At 42.3% G+C, this 24,017-nt stretch overlaps 1 protein-coding gene across 1 annotated transcript in view; it reads right to left on the bottom strand.

Moving 5' to 3' along the window:
* The window catches only part of CCHR9.PART0H11orf49 (chromosome chr9.part0 C11orf49 homolog), a 2,558,117-nt gene that overhangs the window by 131,795 nt on the left and 2,402,305 nt on the right, over nt 1-24,017 (bottom strand). The window contains exon 7 of the mRNA XM_044082535.1: nt 6,715-6,778. Coding sequence (XP_043938470.1) covers nt 6,715-6,778 — 64 coding nt within the window. The remainder of the gene's footprint in view (nt 1-6,714; nt 6,779-24,017) is intronic.

The following is a 24,017-nucleotide window of genomic DNA, read 5'->3' as shown; positions in this document are numbered from 1 at the left end:
CGGTGGCTCAATGGAACAGACTCTTGAGAACAGTGGAACCAAAACTGGCCCTATCTCTGGAGGCCAAATCCAACTTGTAATGAGACACAAAGGTATGAGGCGTGGCCCAAGTAGCTGCTGCACAAATAGTGTCAATGGGAAGTCTATCCTGAAAGGCTACAGAAGTGGATAGACTCCTGGTCGAATGTGCTTTTGGCTTAGAAGATAGTTGTTTGCCCCTTAGAGAGTACACATAGGAAATGGTGGAAGTCAACCATCTAGATAAGGTCACTTTAGATACTGGAAGACCCAACCTGTTTCCTGCATAGGAGACAAACAATTGGTCTGATTTTCTAACTTGTTTAGTCCTATGTAAGTAGTACCTGAGCTGACGGTGAACATCCAAAAAATGTAGCTTCTGTTCAGCTCTGTCAGAATAGTTAGGAAAGAAAACTGGTAGATCAATAGATTGGTTAATATTGGCTTGAGATACAACCTTGGGAAGAAAGGAAGGGTTAGTTCTGAGCGAAACCCTATCCTTATGAAACACCAGATAAGGTGAACGAATACAGAGGGCCTGAATCTCAGAAACTCTTCTTGCAGAGGTAACAGCCAGCAAAAATATAGTTTTCCATGTCAACAACTTTAAAGAACACGTAGCAGATGGTTCGAAAGGAGGTAGAATTAGGGATGCCAACATTAAGTTCAGATCCCATTGCGGAGGAGGATGTTTCACAGGCGGTTTTAGGAGAAAAACTCCTCTCAAAAAGGCTTTGCATAACTTATGAGACATGATGTTATTGTCCTGCAAGCCAACATGAAATTTGGAAATAGCAGCCATTTGTACTTTGACTGTAGATGATGACGATCCCGAATGAAAAACCTCCGCCAGGAAATCCAAAACAGAATGTATAGGAGCGGTGAAAGGATCAATATTTCTGGCGTTTGCCCAAATAGAAAACGCCGCCACTTGCTAGCATAAACAGTTCTAGTGGACGACTTTAAAGAAGACACTAAAATGTCTCTGACTGAGTCAGAAATCATTGGTAGCCCGGCTAGGGAAGGAAGTGGAGCAACCAAGCAGTGAGGTTGAGAGAATGAATGGCTCGGTGCTGCTACCCGACTGGTGGATCAAAAGATCCGGAACTGGGTCCAGATGCCAGGGCTGCACCAGAAGGTGATGATGTAGAGACGGAAACCAAATTTGTCGAGGCCAATATGGAGCAATGAGGATCAATTTGGCTCTCAAAACGGTGGCTTTCTGAATGACTTGTGGAATCAATGGAAAGGGAGGAAAAGCATAAAGAAGTCCCCGAGGCCAATCCTGGGTTAGAGAGTCTCTCAAGGGTTGGCCTGGAAGAGGAAATAGTGTGAAGTAATCTGGGCACTTGCTGTTTTGAGGGGTAGCGAAAAGATCGCAACAAGGGGTGCCCCACTTCAGAAAAATCTGATCCACTACAGACTGATTGAGAGACCACTCGTGAGGCATCAGAATAGATCTGCTTAGCCTGTCCGCCAATAGGTTGGACCTGCCGGGATGTGCGTTGCTATCAGAAACCGCTGAGAAGAGATCGCCCATTGCCAAAGTCTGAGAGCTTCTCGACATAAGGGATAGGACCTGGTTCCGCCCTGTTTGTTGATGTACCAGACCACGGACATATTGTCCGTCTGTACTGCAATAGTCCCTGTGGGAAGAAAGTCGCCGAGGGCTTGCAACGTTAAAAGCACTGCTCTCATCTCCAGGACATTTATGTGCAGGTGGTATTCTATGGGTTGCCACGTCCCGTGGACCATCCTGCCCTGATAATGCCCCCACCCGATCAGAGAGGCATCCGTGGTGACTGTGGCAACTGGAGGAGGGGAACAAATGGTCGGCCCTGATGAAGAAGAGGGGAAGATACCCACCATCGTAGATGAGCCCTGCAAGACTGTGTCACTAAGATCTCGTGTCTCATGGGCAGATCGTGGTACGACCACTGCGTGAACAACATCCACTGCAGGAGACGCATGTGGAAGCGAGCTAGTGGAAGAAGAACAATGGCTGCAGCCATTAGGCCTAGAACCTTCAAGACAAACCTGGCTTTGACCTTGCTGCTTTGTAACAGAAGCTGAACAAATTTCTGGATGTCCAGAATCCTTTGATTTGTTAGTCTGGCTAACATGTTGACGGTATCTAACTCTGCGCCTATAAAGGTGATAGATTGGCAAGGCAGCAGAGAGGATTTTTCGAAATTCACCGAAATTCCTAGACTCTTGCAAAGCTGTAAGGTGTAGTCTCTGGACCGAAGAAGCTGATCCTTGGAGGTGGCGGAGAGGAGCCAGTCATCCAAATAAGGAAACACTTGGAATCCTCGACGTCTCAGGTGAGCTGTGACCACCGCCATGCATTTGGTGAACACTCTGGGGCTGAAGTGAGGCCAAAGGGCAGTGCTCTGAATTGGTAATGACTGGCTCCCAGCCGAAAGCGGAGAAACCTTCTGGAGCGTCTGTGAATCTTTATATGATAGTACGCATCCTGAAGGTCTATCGAGCACATCCAGTTGTCCTTGCCCAGAAAAGGCAGAATGGATTGCAGCGTGACCATCCGGAATCTTGCCATTTAGACAGACATGTATAGTGTTCTAAGGTCTAGTAATGGTCTCCAATCTCCCGTCCTTTTGGGGACCAAAAGAATCTTGAGTAGAAGCCGGATCCTACTTGGTCTGCCGGCACTGTTTGGATGGCTCTTTTCCCAGGAGTTTTGAAACTTCCTGTTTTGCCAAATCCCTTTGACCGGGTGAGATGTCTGGAAGGGATTGTAGAGGTACGGAAACCTTTCAAGGGGATTTTGTAACCCTCGGATATAATCGACTGTACCCACTTCTCTTGTGATAGGGATTGCCAGGCTACTGGGTACAGCGAAATTCTTCCCCCGCCTGCCTCCAAGGGTGGACAGTCGGGCAACACCTCAGGGATGCTGAAAAGGCTTCTCAGGAAGAGGCTCCCTGTTGCCCTGGTTCTGAGGACCCCTGCCTCTAGGGCGTCTATTATTGTTACCCCCTCTGCCTCTAGGGGTAAACTGACCACGTGTGTCCGGTGTAGCTCCTTGGGCTTTACGGAACCACATCTTCCCCCCCTTCTGACCCTTGGGATATGGTCTAGAAGGAGTGGAAAACTGGACTCCAACGGCAGAAAGAGTTTTACCGTCTTGTTCACATCTGGTCAAGGTATCCTTCACCTGAGGTCCGAACAAAGCCGAACCGTCAAAGGGGGGTGTTGGTGAAGGACGCCTTAAAGGGGTCCGCAAAATTACACAGCCGCATCCAGGCTTGGCGTCTAAGAGCAACACCTGTGCCTGCGGCCCTGCTCGTTCCATCGGCTGCATAAGATATGAGCCGCATGGAGGAGTTAGATATTGAATTCAGGATAGCTAGCTGAGAGGCAATCTTTTCCTGAGCCCCAGCAGCTGAAGGATCCTGGACTACTTCCCCCAGTTCCTTGAGAATATCTCGTTGAAGCCTGGTGAAGTGACAAAGGTAATTCAGCGAACGCATTGCAAAGGTCGCTGAAGAAAACATCCGCTTTCCATACCTGTCCATGGTCCTAGAATCCTTATTAGGAGGATGGACAGGTACTGAAGGATCCGCCAGTTCCTTCTTAGTGGCCGCCGCCACCACCATAGCATCCACAGAGACACCTTTGGACAGGAACTGTTTGTCCGAAGGGGCCGTGATGAACTTGGATGGTCTCCTGGGGACAGGTTCCACAGAATCTGGAGCGCCCACGCCTTCCGAGCCACTACCTGCATGAGTGGGTCGAAGGCGGAGACACCCAGGAGGTGGAGGGTCGGGATCCAAAGCCTCCAGGTATACCGACTCATCCTCGGAGGGGTCAATGGAGGGCCAATTCCCCCTCTGTTTGAGGAGCTCAAGGATGTCTGAAAATGAGACATCCTCAGAGGGGGACCGTGGGGAACCCTCCGACTCATCTAAGTCGGTATCAGATGTAGTAGACTCAGGGGAGTCTGTGTGTTTCCTCTTACGTCCTCTTCCGAGGGGTTCCCCTGCAGGGTCAGGAGAAACCTCGGAAGAGGAGGAAATTCCCAGTGGGGAAACCTGGGGCGATGGATCCCTGGGCCTGAGAGCAAGAGGCTGGCAAGAGGCATCTGCAGGCACTGATGAGGGAGGAGCTAGAGGGATAGACCGTTGACCAGGCTCAGAGGCCAGGACACTCCTCATCACCTCAAAGGCTCCTCTCCCCGGGAGACCTGAACACACCCGCTCGAAGAAACAGGAATGGTCGGCTCCAAGGAGAGAGAAGGCTCGAGGTCGATGTCGGCGCCGAGCTTACCAAAGCGAAGCTCCGAGAGGGAGAGCGGGTCGGACAAGGGTCCGATGCCACTAGCCCCTCGAGCCGACAGTGCAAACCCGACGACCGGCTCCCTCCAAGGAAAGTCTCCAGGCGGAGATCGAAGCCCAGGCTGACGGAGCCGAAGGCTGTATCGGCTCCGCATCGAAACAGTCGCTGTCCCAAGAAGCTCCGGCCCGAACTCTGGTGTGGAGTCGGAGGAGGAATCTCAAGAATTGGGGCTGTAGCCGAAGTCTGTTGAGACGGGCTATGGAGCATTTGGGCCAGTGCCTGAGACTTCAACAGCCTGCTTACCACCCTCTCCAAATCGTGGTCAGACAGCCTGGAAGATCTCGAAGATCGGCTCCGATGGCTCGCTCCGACAAAGAGGAGACCCGGGCCGAGTGAATACTTAGTATCGAAGGGGACCGGGATCTCTTACGGGCCGGAGCCATCGGAGCCGAAGTCCCTTGAACCCCAGATGGAGCCGAGGATCTCTCGGCTCCGATGCTGGATAAAGTGTCGGCTCCAGCCGGAGCCGACAAGGCAACAGTAGTCAAGGTATCGGAGCCGGCTGGCACTGAACCCACTACTCTAGCAGAAGAAGCATCGGCTCCGACGGAGCCGGAGCCACCGGAGGAGGCTTGGACACTGTAGCCTGAGCCTTCGGTGGCTTAAGAGGTTTTCCTGCCCCTTGCTTAGGAGGAGAACCTTCAGGTTTTAACAAACCTCGGAGGATCAGTTTGTTCCTCCTTTCCTGCAGGACTCTCTGGCTAAAGGCATGACACAACGCACAGGAGTCCTGCAGGTGCAAAGGCCCCAGGCAATACATACAAGAAGTGTGACCGTCTGTCAGGGACATTTTCTGACAGCACTGGTCACACTTCTTGAAGCCTGAGACCTTGCCTTCCCTAGACATCCTAAAAGGATATACACAAACAGTCCCCACAAACACACAACTTAATCCCTACACAGACACACAGGAAGGGAATAACTTGGGGAACTAGGCCTGACTAAAACTTTAACTGAAAAAACTATTTTAAAAGTTTAAAAAGGAAGGGAATAGGGTGGGCTGTACTAAATACAGGCTAACCTAACACTGAAGGGAAATTAAAATCCCTAACTAAACTTTTTTTCTTATTTAACAAGAAAAACTTACCTCAGCTGGCAAAGGAGACCTCTTCGCTAAGCGGCAAACGAGATCTGAGGTAGTTCCGCCTTGCATCATGGGATATAGGGTTGCCTCGAGCTGGTAAAAGGAGTTCTCGAGCTAAAGCTAGTGCCGAGTCGGAGCCGAGGATCGGCTCCGAACCCATCCAGCAAGAATGAAGGCGAGATTGACAACTTAACATCAGTATGTCACTGAGTAAAGATTTTAACAACAATAAAACCCTTTTTTTTTTTTTTTAAAAGCGAAAGCCAAAAATAACAAGTACAAGTACAAAAAACATCAAACAGGAGGGCCAAGAACCCTCTAACTTAAACAGGTAGTTGACCTCTCTAAAATTAAGAAAACTCACTAAGAATAGGGGAAGGCCCCTCTAACTTAAACGGAAACCTTTCCCTGTTCAATCACACAAAATTTACCACAAAAAGTATTCAAAAACACACTGATACACAATGATAGCTGTTAAAACAGCTTTTGGGTAAAGAATAAAGAATTTCCTGACAGAAAAACTTTGTGAAAAACAGCACTTAGCTCAGCCAAGTTCGAGACCACGTCCTAGCTTGTAAGCGGCAAACGAGATCTGGGGGATTAGCGGTGGTGCATCCTGGGATAGAGAATAGCTCAGCCAATGAGAGGCTTCGCTCTATAGCATAGCGTGCCGAGTCGGAGCCGAGGATCGGCTCCGAGCCCATCAGTACAGAATGTAGGCGAGATAGGATCACATAACATCTGTGATTTGCTTAGATGTGGTTTAAAACCTGAGTTTTACTGAATTGTTTCTAGCCCCTTAGTCAGCATGGAATAGTGCACATCCTGGATTCAAAGTTTTATAGTTGAGCTTGAGGTGGGACATCTTCTGGGGGTTCTCTCACACTAATAATCAAATCTACATCTATACAATGGGATATAGGTTTAGAAACCTGCAATCAATCACTTGGTTTAGGGATGAAATGTAGAATATGAGGTCTGAAACTGAAATATGAGTTCAGGAAAAGGACATGCCAAGTGTTAACAAAGGAAGGCATGCCGGTGAGACAGAATAATGCAATGCAGTATTCTGGATATTAACAGATAATTACATTCAGTAGAGAAACATGCTGGCTATCTCCAATACAGGGGATCTTATGCCACTCACATTATTTGAAGACTGCAAGACATGTCCCATTTCACTGTCGATATATGAGTTCCATAAAGAATCAAAACTTATTAGTGCAGTTAAAAAGGCTAATCATGGTACTTACCTTTTGTCTAATTCTCGGTCCATCTCGGCATCTATCAGCAAATCTGCTTTGCTAGGTAGTGCACCTGGAAAGAAAAGGATAACACCATTTTAAAACATCTGGAACATTATGGCTTTGAATTCTCATTCACAGCAATTAATGCTACATCCAACACTGGCACAATAATTTACTTCAAAAGTTTTACAGTGAGGATCACGTGCTCCCATGCAACTGAATTTTACACAAGGACATAACATACAACAACAGGCTCTGTGGTAAAGGGATTTGCCCTAACTTTACAGGGCAGAGGAGGGTCCGGCCACCCAGGATTACGAGAAAGCAGGCAATGCAGGCTCGCTCACTCCAGGGGGAGGGTGCTGGCAAGGTCATGTAGCAACTGTTCCATGTGGGAGAAGGCTAGATACTGCAGCAATTGCAAAATGTTACTGGGGTGGTATGAAACACATGAAGAAGCTGCACTGCAGAAACGTGTGTGTCATGCCTTGTATCTTCTGTTTTAATAAATTATTGTGTGGCTATGTCTTGCACTTGGAGAAGAATTTACAATTGCATGAGATTCCAAGGAGAAGATAAGCACAGTAGATGGAAATCATGCATGTGCAGAAACTTGTTCTTGTGCTATTTAAGCACAGCACATGTTGCACTGCACTTTATGGCCAGTGAAGAATGAAAGAAGCAAATAAACATCTGCATGCTTCTTCTGGATGATGAGCATAATGCCATCTCTCCCACTACCCATATCCTATAACACCAAGGATCAGGGTAAATGAAGATCTCTATAGGCAAAGAAAGCAAAAATGTGTATCTATCATTACGAATATAAATATACAAGAAATGCAAAACAGTAAGTTCGATTTTGGAAGCTTTCCCACATTAAAAAATGTCATCATTATTATTTAGTTATGTCACTGTTTTACAACTTCAGTCAGCAGTGTCAAAACTAAGAAATGCGTTAAAACAGTATACAATGCATCTGGTAATTAATACATTTATTTGACATTTGTTGAGCGGGATAGTCCGACTGAGCTTGCACCCTTTTTCAGCGGAGGCTCGGGGAGAAAAACTCCACAGTACAAAAATGCAAGTAAAGATACAACAATACAAATTGTGCAAGAAAAAATTCACAGTACAAGCTAAGCAAGCAAAAAAATTAACTGGAGTAAAGTAAAGTATATTAGGCACAATAAAAAACTATGCACAAAAAGGTTAAAAAGGTGACCAATTGCGGCACAAGTAAGAGATCATAGCAAAAGAGGCATTACCAAGAAGTTAGTAGTTATAGAGTAGGAAGACAGGAAATAAATGTTGGAAATGCAGGAGAACTGCAAGCAGTGGTCAAGTAAGAGAATAAAAGCAGAACAATTTGACAGATAAAGGAGTGAGGCTTTCAAGTGGGATGATTACAGTGACATCTCCAGGTGCTGTATAAGTAATGTCTGGGTGCTGTCTTGAATTGTTGGAATATTATATACTGCTATATTTTACAGTTCTGGCAAGTTGCTGCTTTGTAGTACATTGGAATTACATTTCATGATCATTAACTTTTCTATTTCCAAACTCTTATATGATTTAGTTATAGGCAAGCAATAAAGTCCTTCATGGGAGATTACAGAAACTTATGTTTTACATTTTAAATACATTTATTATCATTGCATTCAAACAAAAAAAAATGCAAATTCTTAGGGGACAGAGTACCCCAAAACTGAAGATTAAAGGAGAGTTCAAATATAGTTTACAAAGGAAACAGCCTGTGACAGGAGAGATAAAATGCGACATATAGTAAAACCACTTTTCTCGAGCCTGACACCACCCTGGTACCACACACACTGTACCTCATATCGTCTTCACTCCTCTTTTTTTCTATGCAACTCACATCTCAAAGTCTCACATCTAGACTGTAATAATTTTGTCACCACCATATTCGTCTCCATTTCAACTACATTAACACAAAAATGCACAAAAAACAAGCGTAAGGACATACAACCCTCTCTTATTAGGTTCATTAAATAAAACACCACATTTGGCAGTGTTTGAATGGTATCCCCAAATAACAGAAAAGAAACAACATAACACTTTAGTTTCTAAACTTTCTGGGGAAGGGTAAACATAACCAAAATACCACAATTTCCTTAAACAAAATATAAGAAAATAATCCTTCTTCTGAAATGATAATCTAAGCACCATCCTGTAATCTACAATGTCCTTCAGTTTAGCTAGTAAATTATTCCAATTCTGTATAATCTAATCACTCACACCATGATGTATACCAAAAAAACAATCCAACTGCTTATTTGAAAAACGACTTTCCCTACTGATTCTTTTTACCCCAATCCCCTAATATGTTCAAATCAAATCCAAATCAACCTCCCTAATACCTCCTTCTCCACATGCAAGATGCCATTTAACTGAGCCCCATCCCTTATCCAAAGTACCAAATCGCCTTTATGACTACACATTAAAGGTCGCTGTAGCCATGAAACATGGATAAAAGACCTCACCTGGACTGGTGTATTCATATTAATAAATACACAGAATGAAGGCAATGAGTTGTTAATAAGGTGCTTCCTGCAATCCAAATTTCATTCCTTTACCTTCCATTTACCTACAAGTCACTTAACCAGACAGTGTCCTGCAGCACTTGGGAAACTGGACTAAGGTCCTCAATGATCTTCTGAACCACATGCCGTGTAACTATTTATTGCCCTATAATCAATAACAACTGCATTTATGACTAAACAAAACAGTATGGTTTTCCAAGGACAGCCCTAATGAGCTCCATGTTTTAATATACATTATCTGCCCTAATTGCCTATTAAAAAGAGGCCTAACCCATCCAGTCCAACTATACAGACTTTTATAATAAATGAAATCACCCAATTACCAAGACCACACAACCTAGAAATCTTAAACGATTCTACATGAAAGCACTTGTGCCTTACTGATATCACATGAGATAATCCATCTATCCATCTAAAATCCCTTTATTGCATTGAAACATTCATTAACTAAATCAATTACTACTAAATATCTTTACCATTTGCCAAATTACATACCTTACATGCAACCAAAGAGCCCAAAAACCTTACTCAACCTAAGCTGTAAAAACCTCAGCCAAAAGGTTCTAACTGGTATTCAGAGATGGTCTTCATTTCTTCAAAACCCTTCTGCCATCCATTTTGATGTACAAACTTAATGACAACATTAAAGAAAATCCTGAATAAATTTGCTAATGCAGGTTGTCTCCATTGCACTGAAGCCCTTACTGTGACCCAAGTAGCTGAGGTTTGATTAGTGGCTAGTCCAAGTAAATATGTTCCATGAAATTCTTACTGTTCCTGTGAAAGGAAAAACTCTAAAAATATCAAAAAGCACATCCAGCACCAGGAAAATGAATTCCTAACACACCATGAATGATTTTTGCTGCATTTTTATTAAGGTAGCCATAATCCTATAAAATCGAACATGCCAGGCACACTAGTTTCAGCTGCTACATAACCATCATCAGTACTAGTCTCTTCAGTTTGAAATAGTCTTGGGGGAAAAATCCCTTTCCTCTATGCTTTTTAGTCTAATACATCCCTGAAAATAATCCTGTACTTCTACAATCTTAGAAGCCTTCCCATTGGTAAGAATGTCAAAGTTGTTATCAATGGGAACATTTACAGTAACATCCATTACTTGTTTTCAGGCCCTCAAAGGAATTTAAGATTCCTCTGGGATACCGTAACACTCTTTCTGTATTTTCCTCTCAACTGGGGGCAAACCCCCAATTGAATCTTACATGAGTTTTCCAGGTGGAAATGCTACTTCATAAAATATGGTGTCAGAAGGATCTTTACATACTGAGCAATCAACCACAAAGTGACAAAATGCATATTTTATACAGTTTCTATTACACATTTTTGCTAAATGTCCAAATTCTTCACATTCAGAATATGATCTTTTGTAGGCATCCTGCAGAAAGACAATCCCCTTTCTCAACAAAAAACACTTTGGGTGTCAAGCAAAATATAATATACCTCTGCAGTTTTTGATATGAATTAGATTAGCTAAATTTTCAACTTGCCCCAAAAAACCATGAAGTTCACAAATGCATTCCAGCCCTAAGGAATCAGAAGTCTTTTTAATTTCCAAAAAATCTGAGCAGTACGAATTTAATGACTGTTTCACATCAATGTCCAAGAAAATATTTGTCCTAAATTAAATGATGCCTCTCCACTTTCTTCATGAAGTAAAATCCTGTCGCACAAAGTCAGACCAGGGTATACAATGTTTTTTCTTATTACAGTTCTGTACAGATAGCATCTGATAATATCTCAAATTATAATACATTACAATTTCCTACAAACACCTGTGGATAACAGCTCACAACTAATAAGCAGATACTCCAAGCGGTACCGATACTCTATATGACAGCACTACCGACTTGATCTTGAAATACGAAACATTGCTCCATATACATTGTGTATATGCTGTGATTTCCATATAGCATAATTAACTCCCTTAAACTATTGCTTCATTGGTTACAAGACTGGTATCTATTTTTTTCTGTCAAAATCAAAATGCTCAGCAAATCACTCTCAGACTCCTTCACCGTAACAATAAGGGCATCACTACTTAGTATTCTTACTGCTTAACAACATCTGGTTAAGTGATGCTAAAAATGTTAGAACTGGAAGGCCATTATGTTTTTTTTAATTAATGTGAAACTTGAAGAAAAGTGAGACGTTAAGTGTTATGTTTTGCCTCAGTTGGGAAAGTTTTAGACATTTTGGGTCAAATGACCGAGACTGTGATTATTCATAACAGATCCTTACTACTTTCTCCCTGGAGTATCTTAAGAATTAAAGCAAAAACAGAAAAAATTCAGTTCCTGTTCAACTTTGTCCATAATGTCCTCCCAAGGAAGCAGCATTTCTGGTTCATTTTCTCCAGCTCCTTAATAGGAAATCCGCCCAGGTTTGTCTCACTAATAGACGGCTACATCTAAAGCAATATCCAACCTCCAAATGATTCCCTCCAGCAAAGAGCAGATGAAGTCTCCTGATGCCTTGGCCAAATTTCTTCTAGTCAGTATGAACATTACCTTGGGTTTCAACTAAAAATAAACTATGCTTAGTGTAACTAGTCGGTTTCAGTGGGTTAGCTGGTAACACACACACCTTTGGCACTAGAACATCACAAGGTTGCATGTTCTATTCCCACACAAGGTACTTGGATACATTTTTTCATTACGCACACAGCAGTACAATATAATGTGAGGGAGAGTGATACTTCACTCCAGGGTGTGCCATCCCTTGGATGAGACATTAAACAGAAGTCCAGTCTTTCTGAGTTGGTGATAGCTCAGATGGATGTAAAACATCCTAGGACACTTATCAAAAATGTGGAACTTTATTAAACAAGAAATACAAAATATGCAAACTAAAGCATGTTATATACAAAAAGGACTAAGAACTATAAGAAGACACAATATAAGATAAAAAACACCAACCATTTCTGCATCCTTTTTACCGTAGCCATTTTAAGTCTCTGATATTGATGTACAGTCCCATATATTATTATACAATACATTTTCACATCTAGCAAGCCACAATATGGGTCATATTTATCATGGAAGTATTTAGATGATATAGTATAAGTACAATATTGTATAATATCTAAAGTCAATGAACCCATGTCATACACTTCACATGAATATTTATCCAGTGAACCATGAGTTCTGTGGCAGGTCAGTAATGCATATTTAAGAGTTTCTGCTCTGTTACAAATATTACAAAGTCTTTCCAACTTTATTTTATATTGCATTTTCCCTTTGCCTGGCAGTTTTCCCGACATCAACCTCCACATGTTGTTGTTGTTGTTTGTCTTTCGGCTTTTCCCGGTTAGGGGTCGCCACGGAGGAACTCCGGTCTGCTAATGATTGGCAGTTGATTTTTACATACCGGCTTGCCAGGCCTGACGCACAACCTTCATCGAAGGTATGCCCATTCACGCATGTCTCCATGCAGAAGACACTCTAGCTGAGAATCAAACTGGACAGCATCTTACTGTGAGGAGACAACACTACCGCAGCACCACCACAAAATCTTGTATTTCAGTTATGTGTTTAAATCTAGTACACCTTTCTTTAATAGTGCATTGATGAAAACTATCTAAAGTACGCTAAAGACTTTGATAAAAAAGGAATCCTTTACAAATTCATACCATAAATATGTATCAATAAATAAATCTTTCAAAAATATATTTTATCTGCATATTCTCTGAGAAAAAATGTTATAATAATATATAATATATTTTATGTTGAAATAAACTAGTCCATTCATCTTTATATTTTTTCTATAAAAAAGAACCCCCAAAGTCATTTATTCAATTCTGTAATTTCGTCAAAATATAATGAATATGTGAAGAGGCAAGGGGGACCACAGGATTAATGATTCCTAAACCATCTTCATCAGTTTTCAGTTTTACAATACCAAATATTCCTTTTAATAGGTTTTAATCAGTTCAGTGAAATGATATTCATAAAACTAGATAATGTACCATAACCTAAATATTTACTTACAGTAAAAAAAATAAAACCATATGTTTGAAAGTATTTCTAATACCTGCAAAAATCTGTGCAAATACTGTAAATAACATGCATACTGGTATCACACACTTTAAAACTATTTAATAAATGCCATATTGCTTAGTCTGTAATGGTGGCATATGCTTTTTTGATTTATTTTATTTATTTATTTGCAGTTTGTTTTCCAGGATACTCCACTGGGTCAGGAGGAGCCCGTTTTCAATGGAGTCCTGGGGGGGGGGCTCCAGAAAAATACATAGTACAGAAAAAGTACAAATCTTTAGTACACAATTCTAATAAACATTACAGTGACAGTAAAGAACAAATCAAAGACATTTTGAATTACAGAAATTGCATCAGATTAAATAACAACAAAAACATGTTTTCTTTTTGAAAAAAACATAAGTTAATTATTTATTTGTTGGTTATTTACATCACTAGTGATGGAGAACTATAGGAGGCAGTGATAAGCACAAATGAGTATGAAAATCTAGCAAGAAAGTGTAGTTAGAATTAGGTAGGATGGGAGCAGGAGCATTTCCATTGTGAACTGAGGTGCGAGTCCAGTGAGGTTTTAAATAAGGAGAGACTGCTAGTGGTGCGGACAGGAGAAGGGAGAGAGTTCCAAAGGCGAGCTAGAGAGAAAGATATCGGCTGATTCCCAGCTGGACGTGTGGGTTTGTGCAATTTAATAAGGTCTGCTCACCAACACAAACTAATAACCAAGCCAAGAGAGACAAAATTCCATTAAAATCCCTTATTCCAACACCAAAAGCAACAGTAAAGTTAAGCGCTTTCATCCATTGGGACATCATCAGAACTGAAAGTACAGCCTAATCAACAGTTTAAATAATAATTAGCAACAGTCACATGACTCATAAGCATGTCTCTCTTGGCTTGGTTATCAATTTAATAAGGTTTTGGAAATTGGATCTCAGGAGTCGGTCTGGTTTGTGCATTTCAAAGGTGTTTGCTAGGGAGGGGCAGAGAGATGGGTTATGAATAAGTTTGTGTGCTTGGATACGCTGGGTATAAGTGAGGAAGTTTGGTAATTCTAGCCAACTTAGTTGGTGTAGGGAATTACAGTGGCTGTAAAGAGGCTCTATGACCTGCAGCAAACTTGGATATTTTTTATAACAAGATGAGAGTTTTGTTTTGAGGGAAGATTGCAGCTTGGTGAGGATAGTCGCACCATATAAAAGGGAAGGGATAAGGTATGCATTGGCTAGTGTAGTCCTGGTGGAGGGAGAGATAAAGTGACTGTGATGCATACCTAGTTTTTTATGTTTTTTTTCATATTTACATGTAGATGATTGTCAGATCTTAATTGATCATTAATGGTTATTCCTAGTAATTTTGCATCAGAGATCACTTCTCGGGAAGTATTATTTTTGTTGGTAATTATGAAGGATTGTTTATCTATGGAAGAGGTTTTGGAGGCATTGAATAGCATAAGTTTTGTTTTGGTTGCATTAAGCACCAGATGGTTGTTTAGCATCCATTGCTCAGTGGAAGAGAAAGCGGCTTGTGTAAGATTGTTAAGACTTGTGATGGAAGGGAAGGAACAGATTATAGTAGAATCATCAGCATATTGAACGAGGTTGGAGTTTGGAATGGCTTGGTAAAAATCATTTATAAATACGTTAAATAGTAGGAGGCCTAGACTGGAACCTTGGGGGACTCCTGTGGATGTGTTAAGGAAGGGTGAGGTAGCTTTTTAACATTTTACTGCCTGTTGCCTGTTTGTGAGATAACTTGAAAACCACTGGGCAGAGGAAGGGTTATCTTAAGTTTAGACAGTTTGGTAAGAAGCAGGTTGTGGGAAATGGTGTCAAATGCCTTAAAGAGGTCAAAGAGAAGAGTGGATATGTAGTGGCCAGAATCGCGGGCTTTGTTGATTGTTTCTAGGAAGAACAGAAGGGCAATGGAGGCACTATGACCTGGTCTAAAACCATGTTGTGTGGGGGTAAGAAGCTGATTATTAATAAGATAAGGTAAGAGTTGTTGGTGTACACACATTTCAAGAAGCTTAGAAATAGGGGTAGGATGGTGATAGGGCGGAAGTTTGTAATGTTATTATTACTGCTGCCTTTGTGGAGGGGAATGATAAAGGCTTTCTTCCAGAGTTGGGGGACCTTGCATTCTAAGATGGACCGATTTAATTAGTATACTGACAGGGAAGGCTATTTCTTCTGCAGCTACCTTTAGGAAGTAGGAGCGGATTTCATCAGGGGCATTGGAACCAGGTTTTAATTTTAGGAGAAATGTTTTTATAGTAGATATGGAGATGGGATTGATGGAGAAAGGTGGGGGTTGGGGCAGGGGCTATTAGGGGAGGAAGAGGTTGGTGTGGGCTGATGAGAAACCACTGAATTACTGGTGAAGGATGCTGTTAGTTTCCTGATGGAGTCAATGAAAAAGGAGTTAAATTGATTGGCTAAGTCCAAGTCGGTTGCATGTGGGTTAGGGCAAGAGTTTTCTGTTTTTCCAGGGTTGAGAAGAGATTAAATTCCCTTCCAAAATAGCTTGGGATTGGTATTGTGGTTAGTTTGGAGGGTAGTGAAATACACTTTGTGGTCAAAGGCTATAAGTTTTTTGACTTTGTTTCATAATGTTTTGTATTCTGTATTGTGTCCAGGCTTTGTCGCATAGACGCATGGTAGCTGAAGTGTTTTTAGTTAGCCAGGGTACAGGGTTGCTTTTTATATGTTTAGTTTTTAGCAGGGCAAATGAGTTGAGTAGGCTTATGAAAGTGGTGTTAAAGTAGGAAAGAGCATTATCTAAAGGAAGGGTTTTTAATGGGTTCCAGTTGATGTTTTTAGTGTGTTAGTGAAATATTTGGGTTTGAACTTTTTAAGCAGTGAGTGGAGGTGTAGGAGTGGGTTAGTTGCATAGAGGAGGGGAGGCGATGGGCGAAAGTGGGGAAATGGTGTGCTAGTGGGTCTGGGAGAATGCCACTGTCTGAGATATAGTGAGGATGAGATACCAAAATCCAGTCTATGATAATTCCAGTGACATTCTTAGCTGGTCTGGTGGTGGAGTTGTGTAAAGTTGTATAGGTTAATATTGAGAGAGTTGGTGGGGGATTGTATTGTGGCCCAGTTTATGTTAACATCACCCAGGATTATGGTTTCATGGTTTCATGGTTAATGTTGGAGGAGACCCAGGAGAGAATTTCATCAAGGGATGAAATATTATCTCCAGGGGGAATATAGAGGGAGAGAACAAATATTAGTTTATGCTTGTTTAGGTGGAGTAGGGCTGGTATTATTTTTACCTTGCCGAATATGGAGAAGGGTTTGGTGTAAGGGGTAACTAAGAGGGAAGCTGAGTAAAGGAGTGCTATGCCACCACCTTTTTTGTGTCATGTCATTCCTTAGTATGCGATAGTTAGGTGGTATTAATTCTGAATCTTTTATGTGCAGCTTAAGCCAGGTTTCTGAGATGGAGAGAATATCAGGGTGGTTATGTAGAAGCCAGGCTTGAAGGTTTGGGATTTTGTTACATAGGTTCTGAGCATTTAGAGCTGAGAAGTGGAGGGGTATGCCTTTTGTTTGCGGGGGATGGGTTTGTGGGTCTGGGCTTTTTGTGGTAGGGGAGCCTGGGTTTGGGTGGATATCTCTGGAGAGAAGGATAGAGATGAGATGTTGGAGGAGATGTTTGGTAAAAGTTTGGGGTATAATGTACAGGTAATGAGTTTTGTGGAGTTGAAGGTATTGCATTTGGGAGCAATGGATTTAGTGTTAACTAGAAGTCTATGGGGAAGAGCATAAAAGTATTTAGGGAGTAGACATAAGGAGATATCAGGGTAGTGTTTTTGTATTTTGTTGGGGATAATATAGTGGTATGGAATGGGGGGAGTAATGAGCACTGGTAAGTTGGGTGAGATAGTTTAGGGAAGTTAAGGTGATCAGAAATATTACTTTGGTGAGTAAAGGTAGAGGTTTAAGTGTCATCTTATTAGTTTAGGTGGTAGTTTTTGGTGATTAAAGATAGGAAAAGTTAATTAATTGCTTAAGAGATATGGTATGGTATGGGTTGGTAGTTATGTAGTTTATTGAGACTGGAGGTTTCTGTTGGTGATTTATTGGAGTGTAGCTTTAGTTTTAGGGTGTGTTGTTGGATGGGATGATGGGTACTTTTGGATTGGGTAGTGGAGGCTGTGGGAGTGGTTAGGTTGGTAGTTATGTAGTTTATTGAGACTGGAGGTTTCTGTTGGTGATTTATTGGAGTGTAGCTTTAGTTTTAGGGTGTGTTGTTGGATGGGATGATGGGTACTTTTGGATTGGGTAGTGGAGGCTGTGGGAGTGGTTAGGTAAGTATAAGTTTAGTTATAGTTGGGGTGGGTGGGAATTGGGGGTAGGGTAGGGGAGCAGAGTGAGCAGGGCGAATGGAGCGAGGAGAGCCAATAAGGAAAAATGAGGAAAACAATCAGTGAAAGTGGAAAGTAAATTCCAAAGTAAGGTATGCAAGGATGTAAGGGACATTCTAGTGGTGGAAAGGGAGAAAGGATTAGAGTGGTTCAGAGAGAATATGGATGTACAGAGTGAAAGGAGCAGGAAAATAGCTGGGAGAAGGACTTTATTTCTAATGGGGAAAATGACAAAATAATAGTGGTCTTAAGCTGCCATCTAGTGGCCAATCCTTGTAACAGCAACAGTGATACCATGATGGGAGACCATGAGACTGAGAGAGAGAAAAGAAAAAAGATAAAAAGCAGAGGGCGAGAGTCTGAGGGCTAGTCTAAGGGGTAGATATAGGGGATACAGAGTAGAAGGGTATGACTGCTGGTTGTCCTGGCAAGGAGCGTGCACTGAAACCACTTGTTAGGAATTAGGCAAAATATTAGTTAAAATTGTAGGAGGTGAGGAGCAAATTGCACACACTTTTCTATATTTTTCTTTTTTCCTTAAGTCAGTACAGCACAGGGGGAGGATTAGGCTCTTTCCCTGCACTGGGGATGAGGCAGCAAAATTTGTTTAAAATTTCTGTTAATTTTTAAAATCTTGGGTGGCCAGCAGGACAAGATCGCTGGGGAAGTTTTACACTGGCAGGATTGTAAAAAGCTGGGAGAGATACAGAGAGAGAAAAATGTCATGGGGTATAAAATGCAGAAACATGCAAATGTAAGCTTTCAACAGTGCTACAAAAAACACAGCTAGCAAGTACAAAAAAATGTAGGCTACCAACAGTGCAACAAAAGAAAAAAAAAACAGCTAGCATATCATGAGAGTCCAACAAACGCTGACTTAAATAAGTTCACAAAACCAAATAATGTGCTTAGTATAATGCTTAGCTTACATACTTTCACATTAAACATTGAACAGTGACATTCAGATATACTTAGGAAGGCTTTGCATTTAGAATTAGCAGTACTGATATCACATAATAAAAATCCCTGTGACTGAAACAGTCCTGTATTGTGAATTACTTCTCTTAGGAGTAATAACATGTCCTGAACAGGTTTACTCTTACCTCCAAGTACTCTACTACAAAATTTATTATACAAAGCTTTGCTTAGCCTGAGCTGTAATAATTTGCAAAATATTTTATAGTCAGTATTATTAAGGGTAACATGCTGCCAATAAGTAAAGTCATCTATGTCACTTTTTATAGGTAAATCTAATCAACCCATAACTAATGTTACCTTCATGTCATGCAGCAATTTCTTTAAAACCTAAGAAAATATTACCTGTTTTAATATCCATTTGTTTATAAAAAGTATGTGAAAGCCCATCAGGACCTGAAGAAGAAACATTAGATAATTTATGTAGTACATTTTCTAGTTCTTCTAAAGATATGAGTTTATCTCAGAATGGTAAAAATGTCCACAGTCAATAGGGAACAAAAAAGGTTAATATACAACACACAAAAAAAAATCAATAGTGGTCATAATGTCCTCTTGAGATGATATTACATTTCCCAAATGATCTTTAAAGTTATGTATATTTGGAATATTTATTTTCATCTGTTTACTGAAGAAAGGTGATATTTCATGTTTATTCTCCTGAACATATATTATTATATTATATTTATTATATTATATGAACATATATTATTGTTTCTATAACAATGATTCTAGTTTTTGTGCATTAAAAAGATGCAATAATCTCTTTAATTGTTGTATCGCTGAAAAATGTGACTTTTATAGTGAGATTTCTTAAGGATGTTGCATGTATTTATATACCATCCTTTTGTAATACACATTCTTCAGGATCATATAAGATTTTCCTGCATTTTTGCTTATATCAATCCACCATGAAGTCCAAGAGATATAAAAAGGAAACACAGTAAGATGATGCTCTCAGAGTAAAATTCCTCATATTTCCATTCTGCAGTGTCTGAAGCCCACCAAAGTAATTGCAATACATTTAGAGACTGACTGTGTACTACCTGTAACAGAAAATAACAAAGCTAAATTATGTGTAAGAAATACCTCCAATGTTTTAAAAAAATGAGAAGTTATGTACCTACCATAACGTTCCATGTTAGTTGTCTTCTCTCGCCTTCTTTCTTGCTGGATGGGTTCGGAGCTGATCCTCGGCTCCGACTCGGCCACTTACTAAAGCTCGAGAGCTTATTTTACCAGCTCGAGGCAACCCTATATCCCATGATGCTAGGCGATAACTCCCCAGATCTCGTTTGGAAGCTGAAAAAAACTAGCATAGGCCAATAAAACAAAATCCTCCAACTGGAAGGAGGAGGAAGAGGGATAAAACCCCCCCAAAGATAATTATCTACACTATATATATCCTAGGTCACCTAGATGGTGAACAAGGGAATAAAAGGACCCTTCAAGGAAGGGAAGATCTTCTCGGTCTGTCCAGGCTAGGGGGATGGTGGGTGGGATGCAAGAAAGAAGGCGAGAGAAGACAACTAACATGGAACGTTATGGTAGGTACATAACTTCTCAATGTTAAGTTGTCAATCTCGCCTTCATTCTTGCTGGATGGGACCGCATCCCTAGCACCTTCATCCTGGGTGGCTCATTGGAACAGACTCTTAAGAATGGTGGAACCAAATGTTGCTCTGTCCCTGGAGGCCATGTCCAATTTGTAATGCGAAACAAAGGTATGAGGAGAGGCCCATGTGGCTGCCGCACAGATAGTGTCTATTGGTAGTCTAGCTTGAAAAGCTGTAGATGTAGCTAGTGCTCTAGTTGAATGGGCTTTTGGCTTAGAAGTTAATTCCCTGCCTCTGAGTTGATAAATAGATGTAATCACAGAAGACAGCCACCTAGATAGGGTTATCTTGGAAACAGGAAGGCCTTTCTTATTTTCTGCATATGATAAAAACAGTTGATCAGACTTCCTTATTTGTTTGGTTCTATCCAAATAGTATCGGAGCTGGCGGTGAACATCTAGATAATGTAGCTTTTGCTCCGCTCTATTAGTATAGTTTGGGAAAAAAACTGGGAGATCAATTGATTGATTTAAATTTGTCTGCAAAGCCACCTTGGGTAAGAAGGATGGATTAGTCCTTAGAGAAACTCTGTCTTTATGGAAGATTAAGTAGGGAGGACGAATGCAGAGGGCGTGAAGCTCAGATACTCTCCTAGCAGAAGTAATGGCGACTAGGAAGAGTGTCTTCCAGGAAAGAAATTTCAATGAACAGGAGACCGCAGGTTCAAAGGGGGGGGAGAATCAAGGATGTTAAGACTAAATTAAGATCCCACTGAGGTGGAGGGTCTTTGATCGGAGGCTTAAGTAAATATACACCTTTAAGGAAAGCTTTGCAAAGCTTATTGGACATGATGTTGTGGTCCGATAAGCCTGTATGAAAATTCGATATGGCTGCCAACTGAACCTTTACTGTAGAGGCAGAAGACCCTGAATGAAAAATTTCGGCTAGGAAGTCTAAGACCGAATGAATTGGGGGAGTAAAGGGATCTATATTCCTTGCCTTTGCCCAGAAGGAGAAACGTTTCCATTTACTAGTGTAAATCCTTCTGGTGGAAGATTTAAAAGAAGCTACTATGATATCCCGGACGGGATTAGAAATCATAGGAAGACTGGCCAAGGACGGAAGTGGAGCAACCAAGCAGTGAGGTTGAGAGAATGTAGGGATTGGTGCAGCTGCCCCGACTGATGGGTCAACAGATCTGGAGCTGGGTCCAGATGCCAAGGCTGTACCAAAAGATAATGATGTAGGAACGGAAACCATATCTGTCGAGGCCAATAAGGGGCAATGAGAATCAACTTGGCTCTCAAAGCGGTTGCTTTCTGAATTACTTGTGGGATTAGAGGAAAGGGTGGAAAGGCATAGAGAAGTCCCCGAGGCCAATCTTGGACTAGAGCATCTCTGAGGTGATGGCCTGGAAGGGGGAAGAGGGTGAAGAAGTCGGGGCATTTGCTGTTTTGGGGTGTAGCAAAAAGATCCCAGCAAGGAAGGCCCCACTTCTGAAAAATCTCTTCCGCTACCGATTGTTTGAGAGACCACTGGTGTGGCATGAGAATAGCTCTGCTCAACCTGTCCGCTATGATGTTGGACTTCCCGGGGATATGCGTTGCTATCAGAAACCGCTGAGAGGAGATCGCCCATTGCCAAAGTCTGAGTGCCTCTCGACACAGGGGATAGGACTTGGTTCTGCCTTGCTTGTTGATATACCACACTACGGACATACTGTCCATTTGGATTGCAATAGTTCCCAGGGGAAGAGTGTCGTGGAGGGCTTGCAACGTTAAAAGCACTGCTCTCATCTCTAGGACATTTATGTGCAGGTGGCGTTTGAAAGGCTGCCAAGTGCCATGGAACATCCTGCCCTGAAAATGCCCCCCCCCACCCGATCAGGGAGGCGTCCGATGTCACCGTGGCAACCGGGGGAGGAGGAACAAAGGGTCTGCCTTGATGGACTTGAGGGGACAATATCCACCAGGACAGATGACTTTTGCAAGTTGGAGTTATCATGATTTTGTAGTGCATGGGGAGTTGCTGAAAAGACCATTGGGTGAAAAGCATCCACTGTAGAAGACGCATGTAAAAACGTGCAAGGGGAAGAAGTGTTATGGCGGCCGCCATAAGACCCAATACTTTTAGGACATACCTGGCCTGAATTTTGTCGCTCTGAAGAAGAACATGGACATGGTTTTGAATATCTAAGATCCTTTGATCTGTTAACTTTGCTGAAAGTTGTACGGTGTTCAAGTTGGCGCCTATAAAGGTAACAGACTGACAAGGCGATAAGGCAGACTTTTTGAAATTTATAGAGATTCCTAGCCCTCTGCAAATGTGAATGGTGTAAGCTCTGGCTTGGAGAAGTTGATGCCTGGTGGTGGCAGTGAGGAGCCAGTCGTCTAGATATGGAAACACCTGGAATCCTTACCGTCTCAGGTGAGCCGTAACCGCTGCCATACATTTGGTGAACACTCTGGGGGCTGTAGTGAGACCAAAGGGCAGGGCTCTGAACTGGTAGTGACTGGCCCCAGCCGAAGCGGAGAAACCTTCTGGAGCCTGTGAATTTTGATGTGATAGTACGCATCCTGAAGGTCCACTGAGCACATCCAATTGTCCTTGCCCAGAAAGGGCAGAATGGACTGTAGCGTGACCATCCGGAATCTTGTTCTCTTTACAAACTTGTTTAGTTTGCTGAGATCTAATATTGGTCTCCAGTCCCCTGTCTTTTTCGGTACCAAAAAGAACCTTGAGTAGATTCCAGATCCTAGTTGGTCTGCTGGGACTGGCTGGATGGCTCTTTTTGCTAGCAGTTTTGATATTTCTGATACTGCTAGTTCCCTTAGACCGGGTGGAACGTCTGGAAGGGTTCCCTTTTGCTGAATTGGGGTTTGTATAAAGGGAATTTTGTAACCCTCGGATATGATCAACTGTACCCATTTGTCTTGAGTAAGGGAAAGCCAGGCTATTGGGTAAAGCGACAATCTTCCCCCGACTGCCTCCGAAGGTGGACAATCGGGCAACATCTCAGGGATGCTGGAAGGGTTTGTCAGAGAGAGGCTCCCTGCTACCCTGGTTCTGCAGACCCCCTCTGCCCCTAGGGCGGCATCTGTTGTTGTTACCCCCTCTGCCTCTGGGGGTAAATTGACCTCTTGCATCAGGCGTGACTCCTTGAGACTTGCGGAACCACATTTTCCCACCCTTCTGACCCATTAGGGTATGGTCTTGAAGGGGTGGAGAAACGGACTCCTACGGCAGAAAACGTCTTGCCATCTTGTTCGCATCTGGTCAAGGTGTCTTTCACTTGAGGTCCGAACAAAGCCGAACCATCAAAAGGTGAATTTGTGAAGGGCGCCTTGAAAGGGTCCGCGAAATTACACAGCCACATCCAGGCATGACGCCTTAAGGCCACTCCTGTGCCCACGGCCCTACTCGCTCCATCGGCTGCATATGAAATTAGACACATGGAGGAGTTAACAATCGAGTTCAGGGTTCCAAGCTGTGAGTTTATTTTATCCTGGGACCTAGCAGCTGATGGATCCTGTAAGACTTCTCCCAACTCTTTGAGAATATCTCTCTGAAGGCGGGTGAAGTGACACAAGTAATTCAGCGACCGCATGGCAAAGGTCACTGAAGAAAACATCCGCTTACCGTACCTATCCATGGTCCTAGAGTCCTTATTAGGAGGATGGATAGGTACTGAAGGATCAGCTAGTTCCTTCTTGGTGGCTGCAGTCACCACCATGGCATCCACCGGTACACCTTTTGTTAAGAATTGCTTGTCTACTGGTGCTGTGATGAATTTAGATGGCCTCGGAGGGGTGGGTTCCACCGAATCCGG

The sequence above is a fragment of the Protopterus annectens genome, chromosome 9.part0 (genome assembly GCF_019279795.1).
Source record: "Protopterus annectens isolate FY-2018-M chromosome 9.part0, PAN1.0, whole genome shotgun sequence".
Classification (NCBI taxonomy): Eukaryota; Metazoa; Chordata; order Ceratodontiformes; family Protopteridae; genus Protopterus; species Protopterus annectens.
The sequence above is the reverse complement of the archived record's forward strand: the minus strand, read 5'-3'. Positions and strand labels throughout refer to the sequence as shown.